The 20,773-nt window shown below is 36.9% G+C and overlaps 1 protein-coding gene across 5 annotated transcripts in view; it reads right to left on the bottom strand.

The window, feature by feature from the left end:
- The window catches only part of Kn (EBF transcription factor knot), a 96,138-nt gene that overhangs the window by 63,322 nt on the left and 12,043 nt on the right, over positions 1-20,773 (bottom strand). For all 5 annotated transcript variants that reach the window (XR_011799990.1, XR_011799989.1, XM_072004827.1 and 2 more), the window contains exons 3-5: positions 15,727-15,790; positions 9,552-9,607; positions 13-86 (exon numbers count right to left, since the gene is read on the bottom strand). Coding sequence is in view for 3 of the 5 variants with exons in the window: in XM_072004827.1 (XP_071860928.1) it covers positions 13-86; positions 9,552-9,607; positions 15,727-15,790 (194 nt within the window). In the remaining 2 variants the exon portion in view is untranslated. The remainder of the gene's footprint in view (positions 1-12; positions 87-9,551; positions 9,608-15,726; positions 15,791-20,773) is intronic.

Consider the following 20,773-nt stretch of genomic DNA (forward strand, 5'->3'; position numbering starts at 1 on the left):
GAAAAAACTCACCTGCACATCACCTCGTGAGTAAGAAGAACCCTACACATTTCAGGATTTTTATCTTGTCCCTCATACATGATAGCCTGAAACAAAATGAAAATTATTTCAGAACAGTAATTACAACGGTATATATGTATATAAATGGTGTATTTCACAATACAAGTTTAAATGATCGTTCGTTAATGTCTAATTTAGTATTAAAATAGTATAAAAATATGGTTTGTTAGGCATTTATTAGAATTCTGGCATATACTTAAATTTCTATATTATACGTATAAATGGAAACCTATACGAAAAATAAAACATGTTAGAAAACTATCAGTAGGGACGCAAGTCGAGAAGGGACTATTTCCCCTAGAAATCGCTAAGCCATGGTCGGCTTAAGCAAATCCGTTAAGCTTCCTTCACGACCTTCTGATTGATTTTTATTTAATGATAACCAGTCGTTATCCTGTATTCATACACTTACAGTTGGGGATGAGTCGCGAATTAACCGCAGAATAATCAAGCATGGTTAGGTAATACGTTTTTGATCTTGGTGAAATCCCTCAAACAGTAAGTAATATTTTGAAGGTATTGAAGTATCCTGTGCAAGATAAGTAAAATAAACACAATATACAAACAAGCTATGAATTAAGATGAGCTTACTGTGAAAATTGTTATTTCTTATTTGTATTTAAATGAAATTTTCTCAATGAATAAATTAATCGTTTAACTAATATTCGCTTAATTCCATTAATTAAAATATAGAACTATGATTATAGGATTCAATATACAGCAATAGCAAACGTAATGCGAATAAACTACGGAATGTAGACGCATTACTATCTTGTCAATGCACAACCGCGCGAAAGCAAATTTCCCATTTCGTTACAAATTCGAAGGGAAGTCAACTCTCGGACATTTGTATTTCTACGCGTCAGACACGTTAATCGTATCGCCGGTACGCGTAATTTATGCAGAAGTTGCTTCGTATTGCGTGTAACGACCTAAATTGCTGGAGTTGGCGAAGAAGCGATAAAATGTAAATACTTTGAAATATAACGTTCTAGGGAATTGGTTATGTTGGCGTCAGTGGTCTCGGACTGCGAAAGCGGTTGAATAGCGAAGGATCCCCGTAACGATATCAAATACATTTCGCCTCGGCAGTTAGGTGTGACTTTCAGAACGGCATCAAATATTTATACGAACAAAATAACCGAATTGCAACGTAAACGAACCGCGATGGTTGTATACGCGGCGGAAGGTAAATCAGAGGAGAATCCCCCGTCGAAGTGGAAACGTCAGCCAAGGAAATAGAGGGGCAAAAATAAACACGGAAGAAAGAGGAAAGTGGATCGAGAAGTGAAAGAGGAAAAGTAGTATTCCTTCGAAGAGGAAAACGAAAGGAGGCGCATAAAACGTTTCGTGCCCTTCGGCCGTTTCGACTCCTAATCGTTGAACAGCATGCGATCTTATTTGTGTCGTGAATAATTAATACGAGTATCTACCTTGTACGCATTAACTCCGGTTCTAAAACACATAGGGTTATTAGTTGTAATTAGTTACTTAACGGAGTAACTATTTTCCTAAACCTTCGGTTAATATTGTGTTAAAATACAATTCCTTCTAATCGACATAATTGGTTTGTTAGAAGAGTAACGCAAGTAAGGAACGTAAACTTCTGTATAGAAAAGTTTGAAATAAAAAGCTTGTAATCGATACTCGTTAGTTAGTCCATGCAGTGGAAAATTGTTAATTACTCGGCCGTAACAATATCTTTCCTCTTTTACAACTTTTATTTCCATATTTAAACAGAAAATTATAGCTCTCTTATGTGCAGTTAAAACTTTATGTATAGTATGATTTATCTCAATCAACATATCCTATTTTTAAACATATTTCGTCGTCATGCAGTTTATTGCCGTTACTATACTAATTGGAAATAAATGCTACATTGGTAATAATATATCCGAGTGAACGTGAATGTAAAATATTTTCTCTATAAAATATAGATATAGATAATATTTCAGTTCGTTATATAGTTTAGTTTTTGGAGAATTAAAGACTGATCATGTATTTTGGCGATGGAAACAATACATTTTTTAAAAATAGAGTTCACCCTCATTGACTTTATAAAAATACGTCGACTATGAGAAATAAAAAATACATTTTGCAATCTCTATTATGGAAAAAAAATAGAAATAACATTTCTCAGAATATAATTATCTGAATTTACAAGGATGCTTATTTATCCACATTCTTGTCTATACTGTGATATGAAAATTAATATTATTTTAATAAACGTCTATCAATTCATAATTATAAATATTCCGATATTTAAAAAGAATAGATACCTAACGCTTATCCAATCTTGGGCATGCACATGTCATTCATGTGCAATAATCATTGTTTATACACGTAATGATCATTGGGTAGATCTTGTACACCTTCTGATACGACATGCGATATTATTTGCTCAGTAACCGTTGCCAGGTACGATACGTGTTGTTGATTTTACGTATCTATTCCACTTACAGACAATTTCGAGCAATTAGTTTTTACCGCGTTGCTTGTTCTCATGAACTACTAAGTTCTTGTTTGTTCTTATCGCTGTAAAGGTCGATGATATCAATTATCGATCACGCACGTATCGAAATCGATCAATAGTTATGTTTTTGTTCTTCGAAAAACTACTTCGTGCAAGAATAAGGCGATAACACTCTTTTTACAATCTTTCACTTTACAAATATTATTTGTGGCAACGTTCTGATATTCGTACAATAAGAAGTATCAAGAGTGAATATCTAATAATTTTTTAAGATGTGGAAATCAAAATATTCGATACTCACTGATCCTTTCTCTCAAATATCTTTTCTAGATTAGTCATTTTGATCGCTTATCACCACATGTTAATATTTCTTCGTTATAGATATGCAATAATCGCGTCGCTATGTACGAAATTTATTGGTTAATTCCGTCAGTCGATCGAATTTTGATAGTGTCATTCCATGTCAGTTAATATCGTCTCTAAATTAGATTGAAATCCAATTAGACTAGAAGCAATTGATTGCCTATTACTGACTTTACAATCGCGTAATTCCAAAGGAAATATCGTTAACATTACAGTCTTTTTAGTATTAGATTTATCGCAAGATATTTATTGCAAACGTACACTTAGTCAAAATTTAGTAGATTTACAGCATGAATAATACATATATAATAAATGTCAAAGTTCGTCCCACTAAATATCTGCTTGTTCAAACATTTCTATGACTTTAGCAAAGTACTTATATGCTTGCAATAAATATCTTGTAATTTTTTTATACATATTCAAGTTTGTTTCAAACTTTGCTAATATAATCATGAAATATCAAAATGTTTTGTATAATACAAATAATATATTCGAAAAATATTTCTGTAAGCGCTGAAATACTTTCGTGAACCACTATATGTCGTCAGATATCTTAGGGGATGGCTGGCTCAAGTCGAGAGAGTTTGCAAGTAATACTGTCAAATGAGTCGTCCTAGGGGTGCGACCAATCAGCATCAGTCCCTCGGAGGCCTTTCTTCCGTTCCCTCCTGGTCCCAGTAGAAACGTTTGGGCCTCCCCACTGCCATCCAATTCCCACGGGAATTACTTACGAAGGACTAATAGCGATAACACACCAGTACTAACGATTTTTAAATTTATGACAGTGTACATTCACCTACGCGCCTGTTTCATTAAGGTGAAAGTAAATTATTATTTTTCGTTGCTATATCTTTTTAATGAAGTAATTAATCTAACGTTTTAACAACTGAAATATAGTATGTTGTGTTGTATGTTAAGTTATATGAAAATACTTAGATATGTGTAGTAAGTATTGCGTATTTCTATTTTAAAATTGCTTTAAGATTTGCTATTTTAATTGCACCAGGATGAAGAGAACTATGCAAAAATATAGTTATACGAGAATAAGGGAATTGGCCTAATATTCCAAAACATATAAGTTTCCCAATAAAGTGATCATGATATTATCTTTTTAATTGTTGGCATAAAAGTACAAAAATATATAAACCATCGCAAATGATATTGAAGAATGATTGCTATCTATCGGAACGACAGTTTTTGCACTTGGTAGTAAAACCATAACGTTATTCACGACGAGTACTCAAAAATGGCAATAGAACGAGGAAGAAAAGGAGTCGAGGAGGACGCAGATAAATACGAAGATAGTCATTCAAATCTGCCGTAATGATTTCCATCCTGAATCGATTCCAAAAGTCCCCTGGGATTCCCCTTCTCTATATCGGTTGTGCAACCCCTGTCGCCTGACGTATACACCACCGAACAACGTGCATACAATGTTACTTTCACCCCTGAAAAGAATGTTCATCGTTAGGGGACAGCTCTGCTCTCTTTCGCATCTTATCTGCCAAGGATTAACTTATCTCAAACTTATTATTTCCTTAATCTATAGTTAAATACTCATATTTCAGTATTATATACGTCCATCTGACGGTTAGAAGCTGATATCGATTCGACTTGGTAATGTTTAATAATCGGAAGAAAAATAAGAAAAATGCGCTGTCCTGTAATCTTTAATCGCGAGTACTACGAGTACTACGCATTAGCATCAGAACTATCAAACCAGTAAAAACTCCGACTGGTATCAAATTTTTTCTTCTTACAATTATTAAGAAATGGAAACACTAATGTTTCATCCTAAGACAAAAACATGATTACGTATGAAGAGTACAGGGAAGAAATATGATAAGTACAGTTTTACTGTTTTAATGACTTTAATGTTATTTAGTGATTATAAGAGTTTATTTTAATGCAACATAAGTAGAAAGAGGATTATTCGGTTCAAAGATATGAACCTTTTAGTCATAGACAAATCCATGAAGTTTCGTGAAAAAACTAACAGCATACCTAATATCTGGAATATAATAGTCGACACTTTTGAAATCAATATCTTTGACGTAAATATTTCTAAAAGAATCGCATAACTAAATTCAATAAAAAGACGGTTTTAATAAAGCAGTTTCAGAAGCAATTGTAAAATTCAATAGCTTGTCAGTCAATCGTATATTAATTTTACAATTGCAAAACAAAAAATCTGACTTGACATGTCGTCGTCTATAGTCTTTATATAGTTACATAATACTTATTTATTTTCTTCGTGTTGCTTTAATTCTAATCATCTACGTACAACTCTTTCTAAGATATATATTAAATATATCGGTAGCTTTGCTGTTAACGACGCGACGATGAAGATATTAGCTCGATATCGATAATCGATTTAAAGAAGCGAATACACAGAGAGCAGAGTACGGGCGTGATGTGCCACAGAATCCTTTCTCGATTCTTTTCTGAATTCCCGCGGGTAGTATTTCATAAAAAAGAAAAAAAAAAAAGGAGAGAAAAGGAAAGTTCCGACTGATCATCTCCAGCGGCGGATGGAAGTTGGAGCTTAAAAGGGTTAGGTACAATTTCCTGTTGTTCATTCATTTAAAATAACGATGGTACGCGGTTCGCTGCTTCCTCCATACCCGCGTCCTGTAAATGCTTTTTTATCCCCGGAACTAATTACAATTTAGCATTTTTAATCCTGCGAAAAAGCGCATTCCAGTTCTCCCACCTTTCTCGTTCCCTTTTCCTGGCCGGAAGTTCGTTCTCAAGCGCTTACAAACGTACGTTGTTAGCGCCATTCAGCCGCGGCTGCACGCTGCTCTTCTCTTTCTGTTAGAAGCTGCTCGTATTTTTCTGGAAATTTCAACGAGAAACGCACAGCAGTTCTCGACATCCTATATTTTTTTTTCCTCTACTGCTGCTTTCTCGTCGAGAGTGCCTCCCCCGTACTCTCTTCCCGCTCCGCCAAGCGAAAGTAGATATAGATACCCGTACCTTGGCCAAGAGCGAAGAAATTGAAGAACAGCTTAAGGGTAGGAGGGCTTCGCCACGGGCTCAGCAGCCAGCTCGGTGTAGCCAATTATTGCGGATTTATAACCGACCACTTGATTCGGTCTCGAGCTAGTCGGCCGCATTTCCGAATTGGAATTTGTGAACCATAACTCGATCTTCAACTAGCAAATTTTTCTTCTCATAGACAAGAGAATTCACCGACTGTTTTCAACTTTGGACGACTCTTTGAGTTACGTTTTGAGTTGCTTTATTTTATCAATTAGTACATCGCAGGAAATCTTGTTAGTAACGAACTCCTTTTAGTAAGATAAAGGATAAGGAATACTTTAATATAATATACAGTTTAAAAAAGGAACAGCTTATGTATTCCAAAGATATAAACCTTTTAGCAACACTTGACAAATCCATGAAGTTTCATGAGAAAAATGATCAACATACCTAATACCTAAATCAAGATTTTTTAGAGAGAGTTGAAACGAATATTTTTGATGTAAATATTTCCAAGAGATTTTTTATGAAAAAGAACCATTAATGATAAAATCGTACGATTGTCTAAAAAATATTGAAAGAAGAGAATGAATTTTTGGGTCACCTTTTACATTTCAGTGCTATTTACGACTAAAACACTGTATAATTTGAATATTTATTCATGTTTTGCAAATATTTCATTCTGCGGTATAATAATATCAATTTAGAAACAAATAGAACGTACTTCACGCGAGTCATGGAAACAAAATGTTTCTGTATCTGTTTCGCATTGTAAATAACGAAGAGTATACAATACAGAGAGTACAATAATCGTAGTGTTGTAATGATTTTCAGGTTTCTAACATAACACTCTTTATGCAAACTAAATGTTACGTAACATTGTTGCTTTTTAAACCTTTAATCCAGAGAATTCTGGACGTTTGTTAATTTTGTAGGGCACGGTATGCAGTAAGAACACGTCAACCCAGATTTGCTAAACACTTCGTACGAGTTGTTTCGCGAAACTCCATACACGGACAGAGTAAATATATATATCGATTCTCGTGTCTGTATGTCTTCCTCTCGCTTTGGCAGAATGGAGGAGACGCGTTCAATCGAGGCTTTGATGTATAAATTGCAGCTTTCTCGTTTTCGATCCTACCTCCCCATCCAACTTTCTACTCCCTTTACTGGCACGATTCCTCCATAGAGACGGAAAGGGTATCCCGGCATCTATCACTTCCGCTTTTCTTTTCCTCGTGGACAATCGCTCCGGAGAACTATCGAGGCGTTTACTCCGTTCAAGATTCCGTTTCATTCTTTTACCGATGTTTCTACCAACTCTGCAGGTATCTGGCTACTTACATTTTTCACATTTTTCACATTTCTAGTAAGCCTAAGTTCGATAAATAATCGACAAACGGTTGCAATATAGACGCTTCAAAATTAAATCAAAATACACGTTATTTTGTAATAATATAATAAATAATTTGGGTTTCAGTATAGAGATTATATTATACTCGAATATTATCATTTAAAATATTTCTGAGCGCATAGAAATCTTTTTATGAATAATTAATTTTAACGATGCCTATTATTTCGCACGGGAAAATGAACAGTGATCTTTTCCAGCCTTAATAAAATTGTTCCCGAGAAAATTAAGTTACGAATCTCGTATAATTTCTTACATAAATCGTTAAATCGTCATAATGAAAAATTTCTTTATACTAATCCTATGTTATACTCTGTCGTTATAAAAACCGTTAGAAATATAAAAGATAAATTTGATACGTTTTGGAAAATAGTAAATAAATCATTGCTATGCTATATTCTATTAAGTTCGTCTTTTTTCGAAAACTCTGTGCAAACACCGTTTCGTACTCTTTTAAACGTTGCTTAACGCATAGTTCGGTCCCTGGTCTCTGAAAGATATTCAACCTCACGACGACTTGGGTCCGATTAATAAAAGGAATGGATCGCGAATTGAAGAACGGTCTCTGCCGACGCAAGGCCACCGCGGCTTAGTAATTTAATCAGCTAAAACTAACATCAGCTCTGTTTCCCCAACCTTCCTCGTCCACGGCCGCCTCTTTCTTCTCCCTACTGCTCTTCTTACCTTCGTAACCGACCAACCCCAAGATGATTTAATCTGCTAAAATGGTGCAAGTACCTATAGATACTTAGAAGCTAGGGTCGCGAACACGAAACAAAATAATTCAAGAAAGTAGCTATACCTTTCCAGCAATAGACAAACAGCTTTGTACTACACTATGTAGTCTACTTTCTCTCTCTTTCTTTCTCTTCCCGATTTAGATTTCTAATTTCGAAGTGTCTTCAATTTCTAGCAACTTGAATAAACCAACGAAACTCAACTCTAAATCAATCAAACTCAAAGCACATTTTGAAACGCGTTATAAATTCATATTCGTACTAGTGATAAACTTTTGCATCTTCGGATATCAAATCCCCTTTCTCTTGCAATAAATGCAAATATTCAGGCTCTCTTCTTATTTCTGCAATCCCTGCAGGTATCTTCTACGAAATATCCCACACAATGTAATTACGAGAAATTTCTATGAAATGCAAACATTTTCGCGAATCAATGTAAGTGACATAGTGAGCTTCGTGTTACTCAAAGTTGATACGTCGATCAAAATCGCTAAGAAACGTTTACCAAGCATTTGTTTACACTTCTTTATCTGCTCGTTCGATCTACCATTCAGCTGTTAGATGTTGCACACGTCGCAGGCGAGAAACGCGATTCACGGGAAGCCATTGGTAGCCAAAAGAGCACCCTCGAACGCGCAAAGGCTTATCGTGCTTGGTGATCAGGCCTCGTATTTGCGTTTGTTCGAAGGTTATGATCCTTCTTTGCGCCCTATCACTGTGCAAGGATCTACGGCCCTGTGTACAGGGTCACAACACGTGGTTCGCGGACTATGCGCAGGGTTCGCCACGTGGCGCAGATAACAGGATGGGGCAGACGTGCGGCGGTCGCTGTTTTCCTGGAGGGGTAGGAATCAACCCCCCGGAAAATTAAGTGCTTGTAGCTCAGATGATAATACTCTCAGCGGCGGGAACGCGTCACTGCGACTATTTCGGAGGAGTTCCATCGCGCGGAAACGCCAACAGAGAGGAAAGATTCGCGACAACTTACGAATTGATCCTGCCGAAACACTGCCGTCAATTGTAATGGTATTAGAGTAAAATTGTGGAATCCGATAGCGGTTTAAGCAGTTTGTCATAAATGACTATAACGTGAATAACAACGTGCAATATTATTTTATGAACGAAATCTGATCTTAATATTTGACTTCTTTGCGAAGAGTTGTTTCGATGGTGTTGCAACTTTAATGTTACAAATACAGATACTTGAAGATAAGGATCTATTTGCTATACAAGCTTGATGTACAATTGTGTTGGTGTACATGGAGTGTAGTTTCGGTTTCGTCGTCGAAGCAGTAACCTAATACTTTAGAATGTTTTTTGTTTCAACGATACTTAGATAATTTTAACCAGTCGGTTTAGACCTTTAATGAATTTTGATACTTTCTCATAAATAAACATTCCTTCATCCTAAGTACTTTGTATCTTTGTATCTTTGTATCTAAATATCTTACATAAAACTTACTTACTGTATGTAAGAAATGAAATGTGCGAAATCCAGACGAAAAAACATATCCATTCTCACCTGTTTCGTTGCAGAGTCGATAAGCCTCACATAGATGTCCTGCACCTGTCTGACACCTGCAACAAGAACCAGAAGATCTCACATTAACCAAAAACTTCCAAACACGTACAAAAATTTATACTACGCATACTGCACATGATCCACACACACACACACACACAAGCAACAAACGATAGATGATATTTGAAAATAATGAAAAAATAATCGAATTTGTTTTCCCTCAAATATCCACTTGAATACCAATGACACGCTGGTTTGGTTGACAATGTCAATGCATATTGCAATAGGTGTATGTATATAGAAGACAGAGGGTAGTAAATGGTCTTACAAGTTGAAAAGATAAATAGTTATGCCCTTTTTGGAACCGAAGACAGTTTCGAATAGTTTTTTTAAGCTTAATATAAAGACAACGCTGCTCTTTATTCAATTTACCCCGCGAGTTTTTCATGGATTCGGTAAGAAGGTCCATTAAGTTAAGAGCGTTGCGCGCAGGCATTTGCGACGGATGTGCATGGAATACGACGAATACGGAAACGAGTCCAAATTCTGACAAGTTCGGCGCCGCTGAAAGGGACTGTCCCAGAAAAACTTACATATTAAGGAGCATTTAAGGTGGACGACGAGGTAAGCGGCCTGATCGCATCCCCGGGGACGTATGCACAATCTCCGTTGTTTTTGCATGGACCCAGCCCGTACTTTGTACCAACGAGTACCGACCTCACCACGAGCGGATCGCTATGCAACGAGCCATTGCGGCAAGGCAAATTCTTGTACGTGTAGTGCGTTAATTATTTTTGCGACCTTAGAGTTTCGTCAGGATCGTCGTTCCCGCTGCTTCGCGGAACTTAGTGGCTGCCAGGTAAACATTGCGGAACGGCCGAAACTTGCTGAACTTCCGCGATGCGGACGTGTTTAATCGTCAAATATTCGCGGATAACAAAATGTAACAAAACGACCATTTCGTTAGAACAATAATTTATTAAATTGTTGATAGCGTTTGTACGTATGTGAAATATGTTATGCTACTATTAAAGTGCAAAATTGTATTCTTCATAATATTGTTTGTTATACTGAACAGCATCTGTTTAGTCTTTATATTATAGTCAAGTCTCGGAGGGAATTTTTAGTATTCCAAGTATGACTCGATGATTAAGTTTTCCGAAACACGCCACGAATTCTTCGCATAATGAAAATCTTCTCGAATCATACACGTTTAGATACTTTTTCTAATTTTCCGTCATTGAAATATATATCCTAATATTGATATACAGTAAACATTGTCATTCGGAAAGGTTAAGAAGATAGATACATATGTATCGTATGTAAAATATAAAACGATGATTCCAATCGGTCAACAACCAATCTTTCGGATTCTTTATGTAACAAAAATGTCAAAAACTATAATCAGCAAGAACATTCGTTAACTTAACAGGAAATTTATTTGGCGAGATAATGAGAAGCAGCTTGTGCTCATTAAAATTTACGCGAATGACATTTTAATCATACAAAATTACAGCCATTAACGATAGCTTAATTTGTTATTACCTAGTTGGTAGGCCGGGTGCACGCAGTTTATTACCTCGAACAAGCAATTTTGTCGCGTGATCAAGCTTTCGTGTGTATTATACCGCGTTATTGCTATCCGTTATCGGTAGTCGAACTAGCTCCGATGCTTATATACACATTCCGCGGGTAGCAAGTTTTCGAAACAGTTTCTACCTTCCAGAGGGAACGGCAGGTAATCCCGGGGTGTATTTTGGACAGACACCCTCGTGGCTTCCGGCCTCGCGTGTCCGGTAAGCCAAGTAATCCCGACATAAGACTCCCAGACCCGGCGGCTACTACGGGAGCCAGACTCACGCCGCATAACGTTACCATGGATTACGATACTCCGGTCGAAACTAGCTCACAAATTACCTCGAGAAACCGTCGCAGCTTTACCGGAAGTTACTTGCACGCTCTGCCTGTTTGCCGGTTTCTATCTGGTGCGAGAGAGTAGCAATGTCAGGATTTCCAGCGTACAATGGAACGTCGATTATGCGAGCTGATTGGAAAACGCTCGAGCAAAGACGATCAATTGTTAGCCGTGTTTTGCAGGGATGAAACGATTTCTGTCATTAGAGCGGAATGCTAGCGGTTTCTACGATTTATTGCAGTTATGAGCTGCTCTCGTGGTGTCTTGTTTTTCAGGCCGCACAATCGCTCGCGATTTAACAGTCGGACATCGTACAATCGTGTTTCTGTTATTATCATTATCGTTAGTTTCTTGTCAAATTATTAAGAGCAGTGGGTCTCAGATCATTCGAGCTACTTTTTTTAAATTTTGTTCTTACGCAGTGCACTATTAAGTACTTGTTATTTGGCTTAGGTTGTCTTGTTTTATTTAATTCATTATAGCAAACTACGTGCAATTAGCGTGGATATAAGTCTAGAAACGTGTTCCTTATTTATTTATATACTTCATTTGATACTATATTTTAATAAATGATTGAAAGGATTATTATCACTTGACATACACGTATTTGTACGCAATGCATGAAACGTTCAAATGAAATAAATTGACGTTATCTAGCATCTATTAAACATAATATTTAATAATACGATCATATTTTAAGCGAACTCTAGTTTATCATTTCAAAGAATACAGAGGAGTTCCTTTCCAACAAATTTGCTTACATGTATACTTCAGTTTTTCTTTTCTTTTTTTTTCTAGAACCTGTCGTTAAGTACCTACTCCAAACTTTTGCGTCGTCTCGATTCCTCGGACAGCAAGGAACGCGGCATCGTACAAAATGCGTCCGGTTCATCGGATAACGAAGATTGTCTCCATTCTCGATGCTCGGTATGTAAACAAGATGGTATAAAATCAGTCGACGAACGAGCGAATTCATTTATGCAAGTACGTCGATGCATCTTAAGGATGCACGATTACCAGCGCGACGCTGCGACATGCCACGTGAATGTACGTATACATTTATCACAGACATTGCGGCGACTCGTGATCATGCCTCGGACGACGACAATAAAGGCAAAAGATCGAGAAGAAGGTACGTAAGAAGCGGTATCGCGTGCTAAGTCCTGCTGAGAGGAGGCAGATAGATCCGTTCGTATTAGCATAACTAGGCAACCAACTTCAATGTGTACAAGAAGCCATTGAAGAAGCGGACACCACCCATTTTATTCCTTCGATCGGCATCCTTAATCAGCGGCGCTCTTATTACGAGCCGTTATATTCCGCGGTCCAACTACCTCGTTCGCTCTATTTGTACGTCTCTCTTTCTCTGAATGACATCTGCTTTTATACGTTCTTCTTCGTCTAACCTGACGCGCCTCGTCCTGATCGTGAGCACCTTGCTCCATCTTAGAGGCGCAAGGACATCGGGAACGTCGAGCAGAAGGGAGACGGAGAACGAGAATGAAAGAAACCGAATGAAATGGAAGAGAGTTCGAAGGAAGGGAACGATCACAAAAAGAAGTAGAACCTGATATGGAGAAGCGCTGTCGTCACTTGAACGGTAGCCCCTGTGTTCCTCATTTATTATTTAATTATAGATTTATTGCTTGACCGACTGATCGGTGTTGCGACAATGTGCAGATTCGATTGTATGACAAACGGTCAGAGTGGAGAGGATGAGACGTTGCTGTGGCCGTGAGCTAGCGCCAATTTGTCTTCGTGATATAAAAGCTGCACCGTAAAGTATTTCGTGCATGAAACTTTTATAGAGTGCGTCTCGAGAGTCCGGACAGAAGACCGATCTCGGGAACGAGGCATAAATCAGAGCCGCGACGATCTGCCGATTCACTCTAAAGGACATAACCGGTACTTCGATAGAAGACGTATAGGCTCCGTTATATCGTAACGTTTGATTGCATCGCTTGCTTATTGGAAATCGTCATTGCCCTGATCTTTCTCATTGTGCAACGTGTATATCTTATCGTAATTAACATTTGAATCGGTTGTTGAAATTTTGCTGTATTATTTATGTGCGAACGTGCAGTTTTTATATTATCATAGTGTTTCACCTCATTTAACAAAATTACCAAAAAGCTATTTGATAATATTATAGTAGAGATTTATTGTTCAAATATATTACATGCATATTAGTTATGTAGAAACAAACCGAAATTGTGATTTATACAGCTGTGCAATCATTGTAATTCAAACGTATTCTTCGCTGGTATGAATAAAACGATTAAACTGTTAACATCTATCATTACACGATTTAGAAATTCCGAGAGTTCAAACTCAAAGGTATACAATCGTTCTATAATATCGTATTCCAGGTACAACAGCTAGTAATGCAACTAGTATTAAGCAACCATTCTGACTGCCTTTTAAGACAGCGAGTAGATGTTTCGTTTGAAATCACATTCCGATATACAAATCGGTCTTACGATATAACGAAGAATTGTGTTTTCCAGGATGTTCAAGAAACTCTAAAGGGGAATCATACGATAGCAAGTACTGGCAAAGACTTTGCCGATTATAGGCTGAACTACGAGTATCGTCGAACGAAAGTTCCAGAGAATAGGATAAAAGTAGGAGAACTTGGGATCTACGATCCCGAAGGTGGCTATAAGTATTCTATAGGTTGCGATAGTTAGTTATTTCTTGTTTGCAATGTTGGCAACACGTTTTAGTGTCCATAGATGGCAGGGCGGCCCCTCAGTCAGTTCTGCCAACGCAAAAATCTCGCATTGATTGATCGGCTCGCAACAGCGGAGGCAAGAAGGCTGATGGTATGAGCCGCGGAAAAGAGAAAGGGGGACGGCCGGGAAAGGGGCAGGAAAGGGAATGGAAAAGAAACGAGGGGAAGATGCTCGCGAGAGAAAGAGCCATGAGAATCGACAAGAAATGAAGATAAAGAAAGCACCGGCGGAGGTTGACGTTGTTCTTGATGTACACATGATGAAAAAACTCTGGAATGAAAGCCAGCAGATAGCGCCTTGCGGCTTTTTAATATGTTCATAATACGAGCACGTTTTTAAAGGGTCTCTCTGTTAGTTGGACCACCTCTAAATCATCGACTTCTTCTTCTCCCTTTTCTCTCCGTGTTCCTCTTTTCCTTCTTTCGTTCACGCACAGACGTTCGAACGCTTCTTCACGACGAAAACTGAACCCTTTTTGCCAAACCTGGGCCAGTGACATAAAATATGTCTTTGTTGCACTCGGGCCTCGAAAGTTCGTGAGCTTTTTAGCTGAGACACTGGGTGTCTGGTGGAATGTCGATGGCCTGTCATCGTCGCTTCGGATCGGATTGGGCTACTGCGTGGATCACTCTTCGAATACATGTTACGCGTTCACTGACTGACTTCTTTTTACACATCGTGGTCCTAAATTTGCGGTACAGTTGATGTCAAAATATGACGAGAATCGAGAATAACACAGTTATGTTGGAGGCCTCGCTTACAAGAAGATCTAATTTGAAAACTTCTCAAGTATACAGATAATATTTGACTAATTTTTGACTGGAAGGAATATGTACATAATCGACAGGAGGTTATTCCACACTTAGAAATAAGTCCAAAATATAGAACAAAATTTGTTTAAGGCCTTGTTATGGAGGACTTTAAATACAATAGAATAAGATAATTAAAAATCATTAAAAAAATTTTTATGAGGAAATTATTATATTCGAGAGATAAATAATCTAACAATAAATGACGAATTAACTCGTCTTCTCTGTTTAACTAAGTTTAAAATGCTTTTGAGATGGAGTAAGTGGAAGATTAATTGTAAATTGTTACGAAGAACGATTGGACAGAGATGAATATTTAACTAATAATAAATAATAATAAACTAATTCTTCTAATTCATAGGATTTAAATAACTTTTCTACCACTTTAATATAAATGTTTTTAATCCAAAGATTTATATCTATTACCTGTTTCTTTCTAAATAAAATCCTGATCGTTCTTTCTCTGTTCATAAACTGCGCATTTTATTACACTCTCGTATAATCTTTATTAAGTACTAGCTATACATATACATTACGGTTGACCCAATTTTTTAAATCTCACATTTCTCCAGCAATGAAATTTAGATCTACTTGGTTGATTTCGTTGTTGCGAGACTTTGATATATGCACATTTTAAAAATACATAGTATACACCGCAATTTAGTATTCATAAATTGGTGCGATGAGTCATAATTAATATGGTTCGGTTTACTCACCGTTAGAATACAGCAGATGCAGGCTATACTGAATGCCATTGTTTGTCTTCTGGCCTTCAGATTCCTAGAAACACACACGTAACATGATACTGTTATATGTCATTAAAAAACCTCTGTTTTAAATAAATTAATTTAAATGTGACGTAAAATTTCATTGATATGACGTGACATTTAATGATTACATTAACACGAAGATTTCATCAATATTTATCTTCCTCAAATTGAAACGTATCGTCGCCTTTTTAATCTTAAGGTCTACGACTAACCATTAATTCATTAAGGCGACACAAGCGAATTTCAATGTTAAATCTCGTTAATCTCGCTAAATTTCGTGCGTGTTTAAACCGTTTGAATCGAATGCAGTACGCGAAGGAACGGAGATTCAGTTCCGCGCGTTCTTCACACCCCGTTCTATTTTAATTAAGTGCACCGTGACGTAACTCTCGCGCTCGGCCTGCTCCACCTCACGCTAATTATTAATTTCTTGATGTGCCGGTAAGAGCCGTGCCATTACGTATGGCGTGCGATGCATAATTATCATCCTGCCCTGTTGACGAGTCATGCGTGCATCGTGCCATATGCCGCAGCCGCGGTAATGCATTTTCAACTATCTACCCCTGAAACACCCAGGACTCCAACCCCCGTGTATCGTGGCCACGACATTTAGTCGTGCATACAATCTTTCAACCCGAGAACAACGATGAGTCCAATCGATATTATGGAAAATTAACATAATTACCTAGATCGAGTCTTTGACTATACGTTCAATACGATAATTCTACTCGATAATGATAATTCAAGTACGAGGGACGGTAGTTCTTTCTTTCATTTCAGCGGAATATATTCGAATTACATAGATACGTTAGACACGCTTGTGTTGAAAAGAATAAGGGTAACATAGAAACTATTGCTTGATCGCAATTAACATCAGAACTAGCGACGATTCAAGTGTAAAATTTGTCACTTGTCACTTATCAAAGAAGTTAAAGTAAAATAACCTTTCAAATTTTGAATTATATAGCGCAATGCCGCATTCCAATTCTCGATTGTATTTTACTCTGAATTTAGAGAGGAAATAATACTAATATTTATCAACACAGACATAGGTTTTTTTTAGACTTCTTCACGCTATCTATATTTCTCCATTTAATGGTAATTGGTAAAAAATGGTAATTTAAATGTGTCATAAATAGCGACGTGTAAACTATTTGAAATTGTTTATTTAGCATGCTGAGAAACCAACTATACCTTTCTATCAACTTAATACATGGATACTCGTACAGGGTAATTATGCAAATGAAGTTAAATCGCGTACTCATGGTTTCGTTAAAACAGGCCGAGTATACGGTTGATTTTTCTATCGAAGCTTGATTACGGTACACTGGATAATCGTCGTTAGTTCGTCGGTAGATCGACATCATTCTTCCCTTTTTCCTCGAGCCGTGTGTACGCATTAAGCTCTTTCCTGTCACTGGCGTTCGTCGCGGCCATTAATCTTTAAATTCGCAAGCGCACGATGGACGTTAATCAGGTATATACGCGGGTCGTTCGATCCACGACTACTTTTTAATTAAACACGAATAAAAAGCGGATAGAACGGAGAACGAATGCGGAGACCCTGTATTTACGTAGGGCACCAGTTTCCGGGAACTGTACGCCTGCCATCGCGCTGACACGCTCTATTTACAGGCTTTTATGTCGCGTATTACTCACGATAGAAACGATAGACGGGTCAATCGACCCGATAGCCGAGCGACGCCACTTAAATAATTGGGCTTTGTGTAAAAATATGTAAATAGTTGCGTATCTCTCGAGGTGAAAGTTCCAGACTGGAAGGATCGAGGGTGAGAACAGGCATAAGTACGCTTAGGCACAAACGGCTACTCGACACCGGGGCTGATCTATGCTTGCGGTGCACGACCCTAATTAATAGGGAGGCTATGCAATGCAACTGTCCTGTTCATGTGAATTATACATATAGACGTGCTCTTACGGAGGATAGGGAGGAATGGAGATATCAAGATAACCAATGCAAATCGAAGTAAAGGAATAGAAAGTACACTTGTTCTCTGACTCACAAATGAGTCGCTTTAATTACCTGTTTATAGTGGCTCACAAAAGTATTCGAATGCTCGCTATTAAACCTTTAAACAATCGAAATATCCGTGTTAATCTTAAGATCTGGTAATAATATTGTAGAAGATGGTTGGTCGGTGAGGTTTAATGGACGAGATTGTTCGTTGTTGAAACGCTCGAATATATTTAAAATGATAAATTAGTATACAGATAATGTTCGCAAAGACGCTCGTACTAATCGATTCGCTAAGACAGTATATAAATCGTAAAATAGTATCGCTGATGACTCGTTAATTAGATCGCTGATAATTCGTTGATAACTGGTTGATAACTGATCGACAACTGACCGTAACTCATTTCCTTGCGATCGCGTCCGCGATTTATACTATTATTATTATTATTATTTATACTATAATTCAAATTCGTCTTTGTTCGACGGTTGCACGTTGTTTTACATTACGTGTATCCTAACGATCTTGATACTCCGAGGCAAAACAACAACATTATTTGAATTGTCTTCTAACTCATGTGCCGCTACAATATCATACCTGCTATAAGATGCAAGTATCAAAATTATATGCCTAAAAGTTGAAACAAATCAGATAACATTAGTAGAAGTTACGAAATATTCGTTGCGATGTATTGAATGTAATTAGTAGAAGTTGTAAAACAATTTTTATTTCGCACACGACAATGATTTCAAGCATGCATCCAGAATCGTGAAAGAATAATTATTGTATAACACACCGCGTATGTTGCATATGCTTCCACAAAGTGCGAATTTTAATCCCACCGAACATCTGTCGCAAGAAATCAGTAAAAGATTGAACAATTATAATGTAAATTCGAAAGATACTTAAAAGATTTTAGAAGTATGGAATTCTCTCGAACCCACAATAACTGAAAAGAATCTCGAAGCAGTAATTGAAGCCTAAGAAGGCCCAACTAAACATTAACATAAAATAAGATAGGTATAATTAATACCGTTCGATTACTTTCGTAACCTTATTTTTATACATAATTACAATGAATGTTTCATAACTTCTACAAATGTTATCGGTTCCATTTCAAATTTTAAATATACAATCTTAACACCTGTATCTTATAGCAGTTATAACATTATTCTCAAATCTTAAGTCTAACGTGCATACTTTAATTATTTTAATAATAAAAGCTTCAACAGCGAATGTTCGAATGTTTTTGTGAGCCACTGTATATGTTTCTTTCCACTATTTGCGAATAAATGTTGAGTACAATTAGCGGAATTCAATTTGAGCAAGAGCCTGATTTCGAGTTTAATCCAATTATCTATTTTCAAAGGACTTTAATATTTGTAAATATTTTAACATGTGAATTTGTGAACGTTGTGGATTGTTAACTTTTAGTGTCTCCGCAAGTACACGCTAAAATAAAAAACTAGAATAAATTATCCTATCACTTATAATTTTTTTCATCACGCTCCACGTGAAACTTACATCTTATTCCGTTAAGAAAATTGCTTCTTATTAATCCAATGCTTCTGTATACTATTTCAACTTCTAGGTTTTAAATTCTATACCTCGATAATTTACACGCGTGTCGCAGTAATTTATCCTTATATCGAGAATCTGGATTTCTGTCATGTAGGTATCTGACATTTCGAGTATTCTATGATATATACAGGTAATCGATTGACGATGTACAAACTCGAAGCTTGTAATGGTTCTTCGCATGGTAGAGTGGCAGGAAGGGATATCCGACCATTCGCGTGATCGTCTGTCCGAACAGTATCTGCCAGTGTAGAGATTTCTTTTGCGCAAGAATGAGTGTGTGGCAGTCAGCTTTTCCTTAAACAGCTATACTAATTGACCAATAGAAAGTGGAGCTCTAACGATGACTGTGCTGACAATCGCGTCCCGCTCCAAGCCGTTCGCACGAAGTCGTGACAACTCTTCGAACACGAGTCGAATGTCATTTCTCCCGATGATTCTAACCAGTACTCGATAACCGACAGAGACTAGTCTTCTCCGTGAAATCATAACCGGGATCATAAGCGACTCTTTACGTTAATTGAAAGATCACTCGAATGACAGGCTTTCATTATGAGGAAAAACGGGCAACCGGAAGTTGGCGATTGGAAAAAGAGATCCACTAGCAGGCATATTAAAAAGAACGCTCGATTCAATTTTTCTCACATACAATATTAATCTATTAGATCTATCTCGTTAATAATGTGGTTTCTTAAAAGCTAAGTTTAAAATCATTATTTAAAAGTTGAAATTCTTGAAGCGTAAAAGTGTTATAAAATAGAAAGCTCAAAGCAGAAAGATAGTGAATGATTGTAAAAATTTCAAGAAAATAGATTAATTACCAATAGATGTTAATTATCTCTGGGATCGTCTAATATAGAACGAAGAATAACCCTATTCCACCCTTTGAAATATTTTTGACCGAATCTTATTTTGCTACTCTTAAGAAACTTCTCAAGTTTGAGGAAGATACGAAAGAAATAAAGGAAAGAGAAAGGACATAGCAAATTCGGGGAAATCGTTGTAAAAATGAATAAAACGCGGTAGTAAAATATTAGAAAGCGATTGTCATAGATCAATCACAACCTAGGACAACTGCGTACTCGCAGAAATCTGCATTTGTAATTGATTGCTCCTAATTAATACGCTCTTACATAAAAAAACCGTAGAGATTGAGGGAACGGAGCACGTATAATGACTTCATTTGCAGGCATTCTTGCCATTTCTTCGAATGCAATGAAAATAGATTAGATTGCTGGCACGGAAGCTAGAAATCACTCAAACACTCACACTTTAAATCTAATAATTAACGTTTCATGAACATTGTATTGTTACACAGAAGTTTATCATAAATTATTTAAAATTTCATCAATGGTATATCAAAATTAAATCTATGATTAGTCCAAGCATTAATCAATTCTAAATATTATCGCTAAAGTTAATTACGATAGTTTATTTACTAA

This window comes from Bombus fervidus, chromosome 6 (assembly GCF_041682495.2).
Source record: "Bombus fervidus isolate BK054 chromosome 6, iyBomFerv1, whole genome shotgun sequence".
NCBI classification, from domain to species: domain Eukaryota; kingdom Metazoa; phylum Arthropoda; class Insecta; order Hymenoptera; family Apidae; genus Bombus; species Bombus fervidus.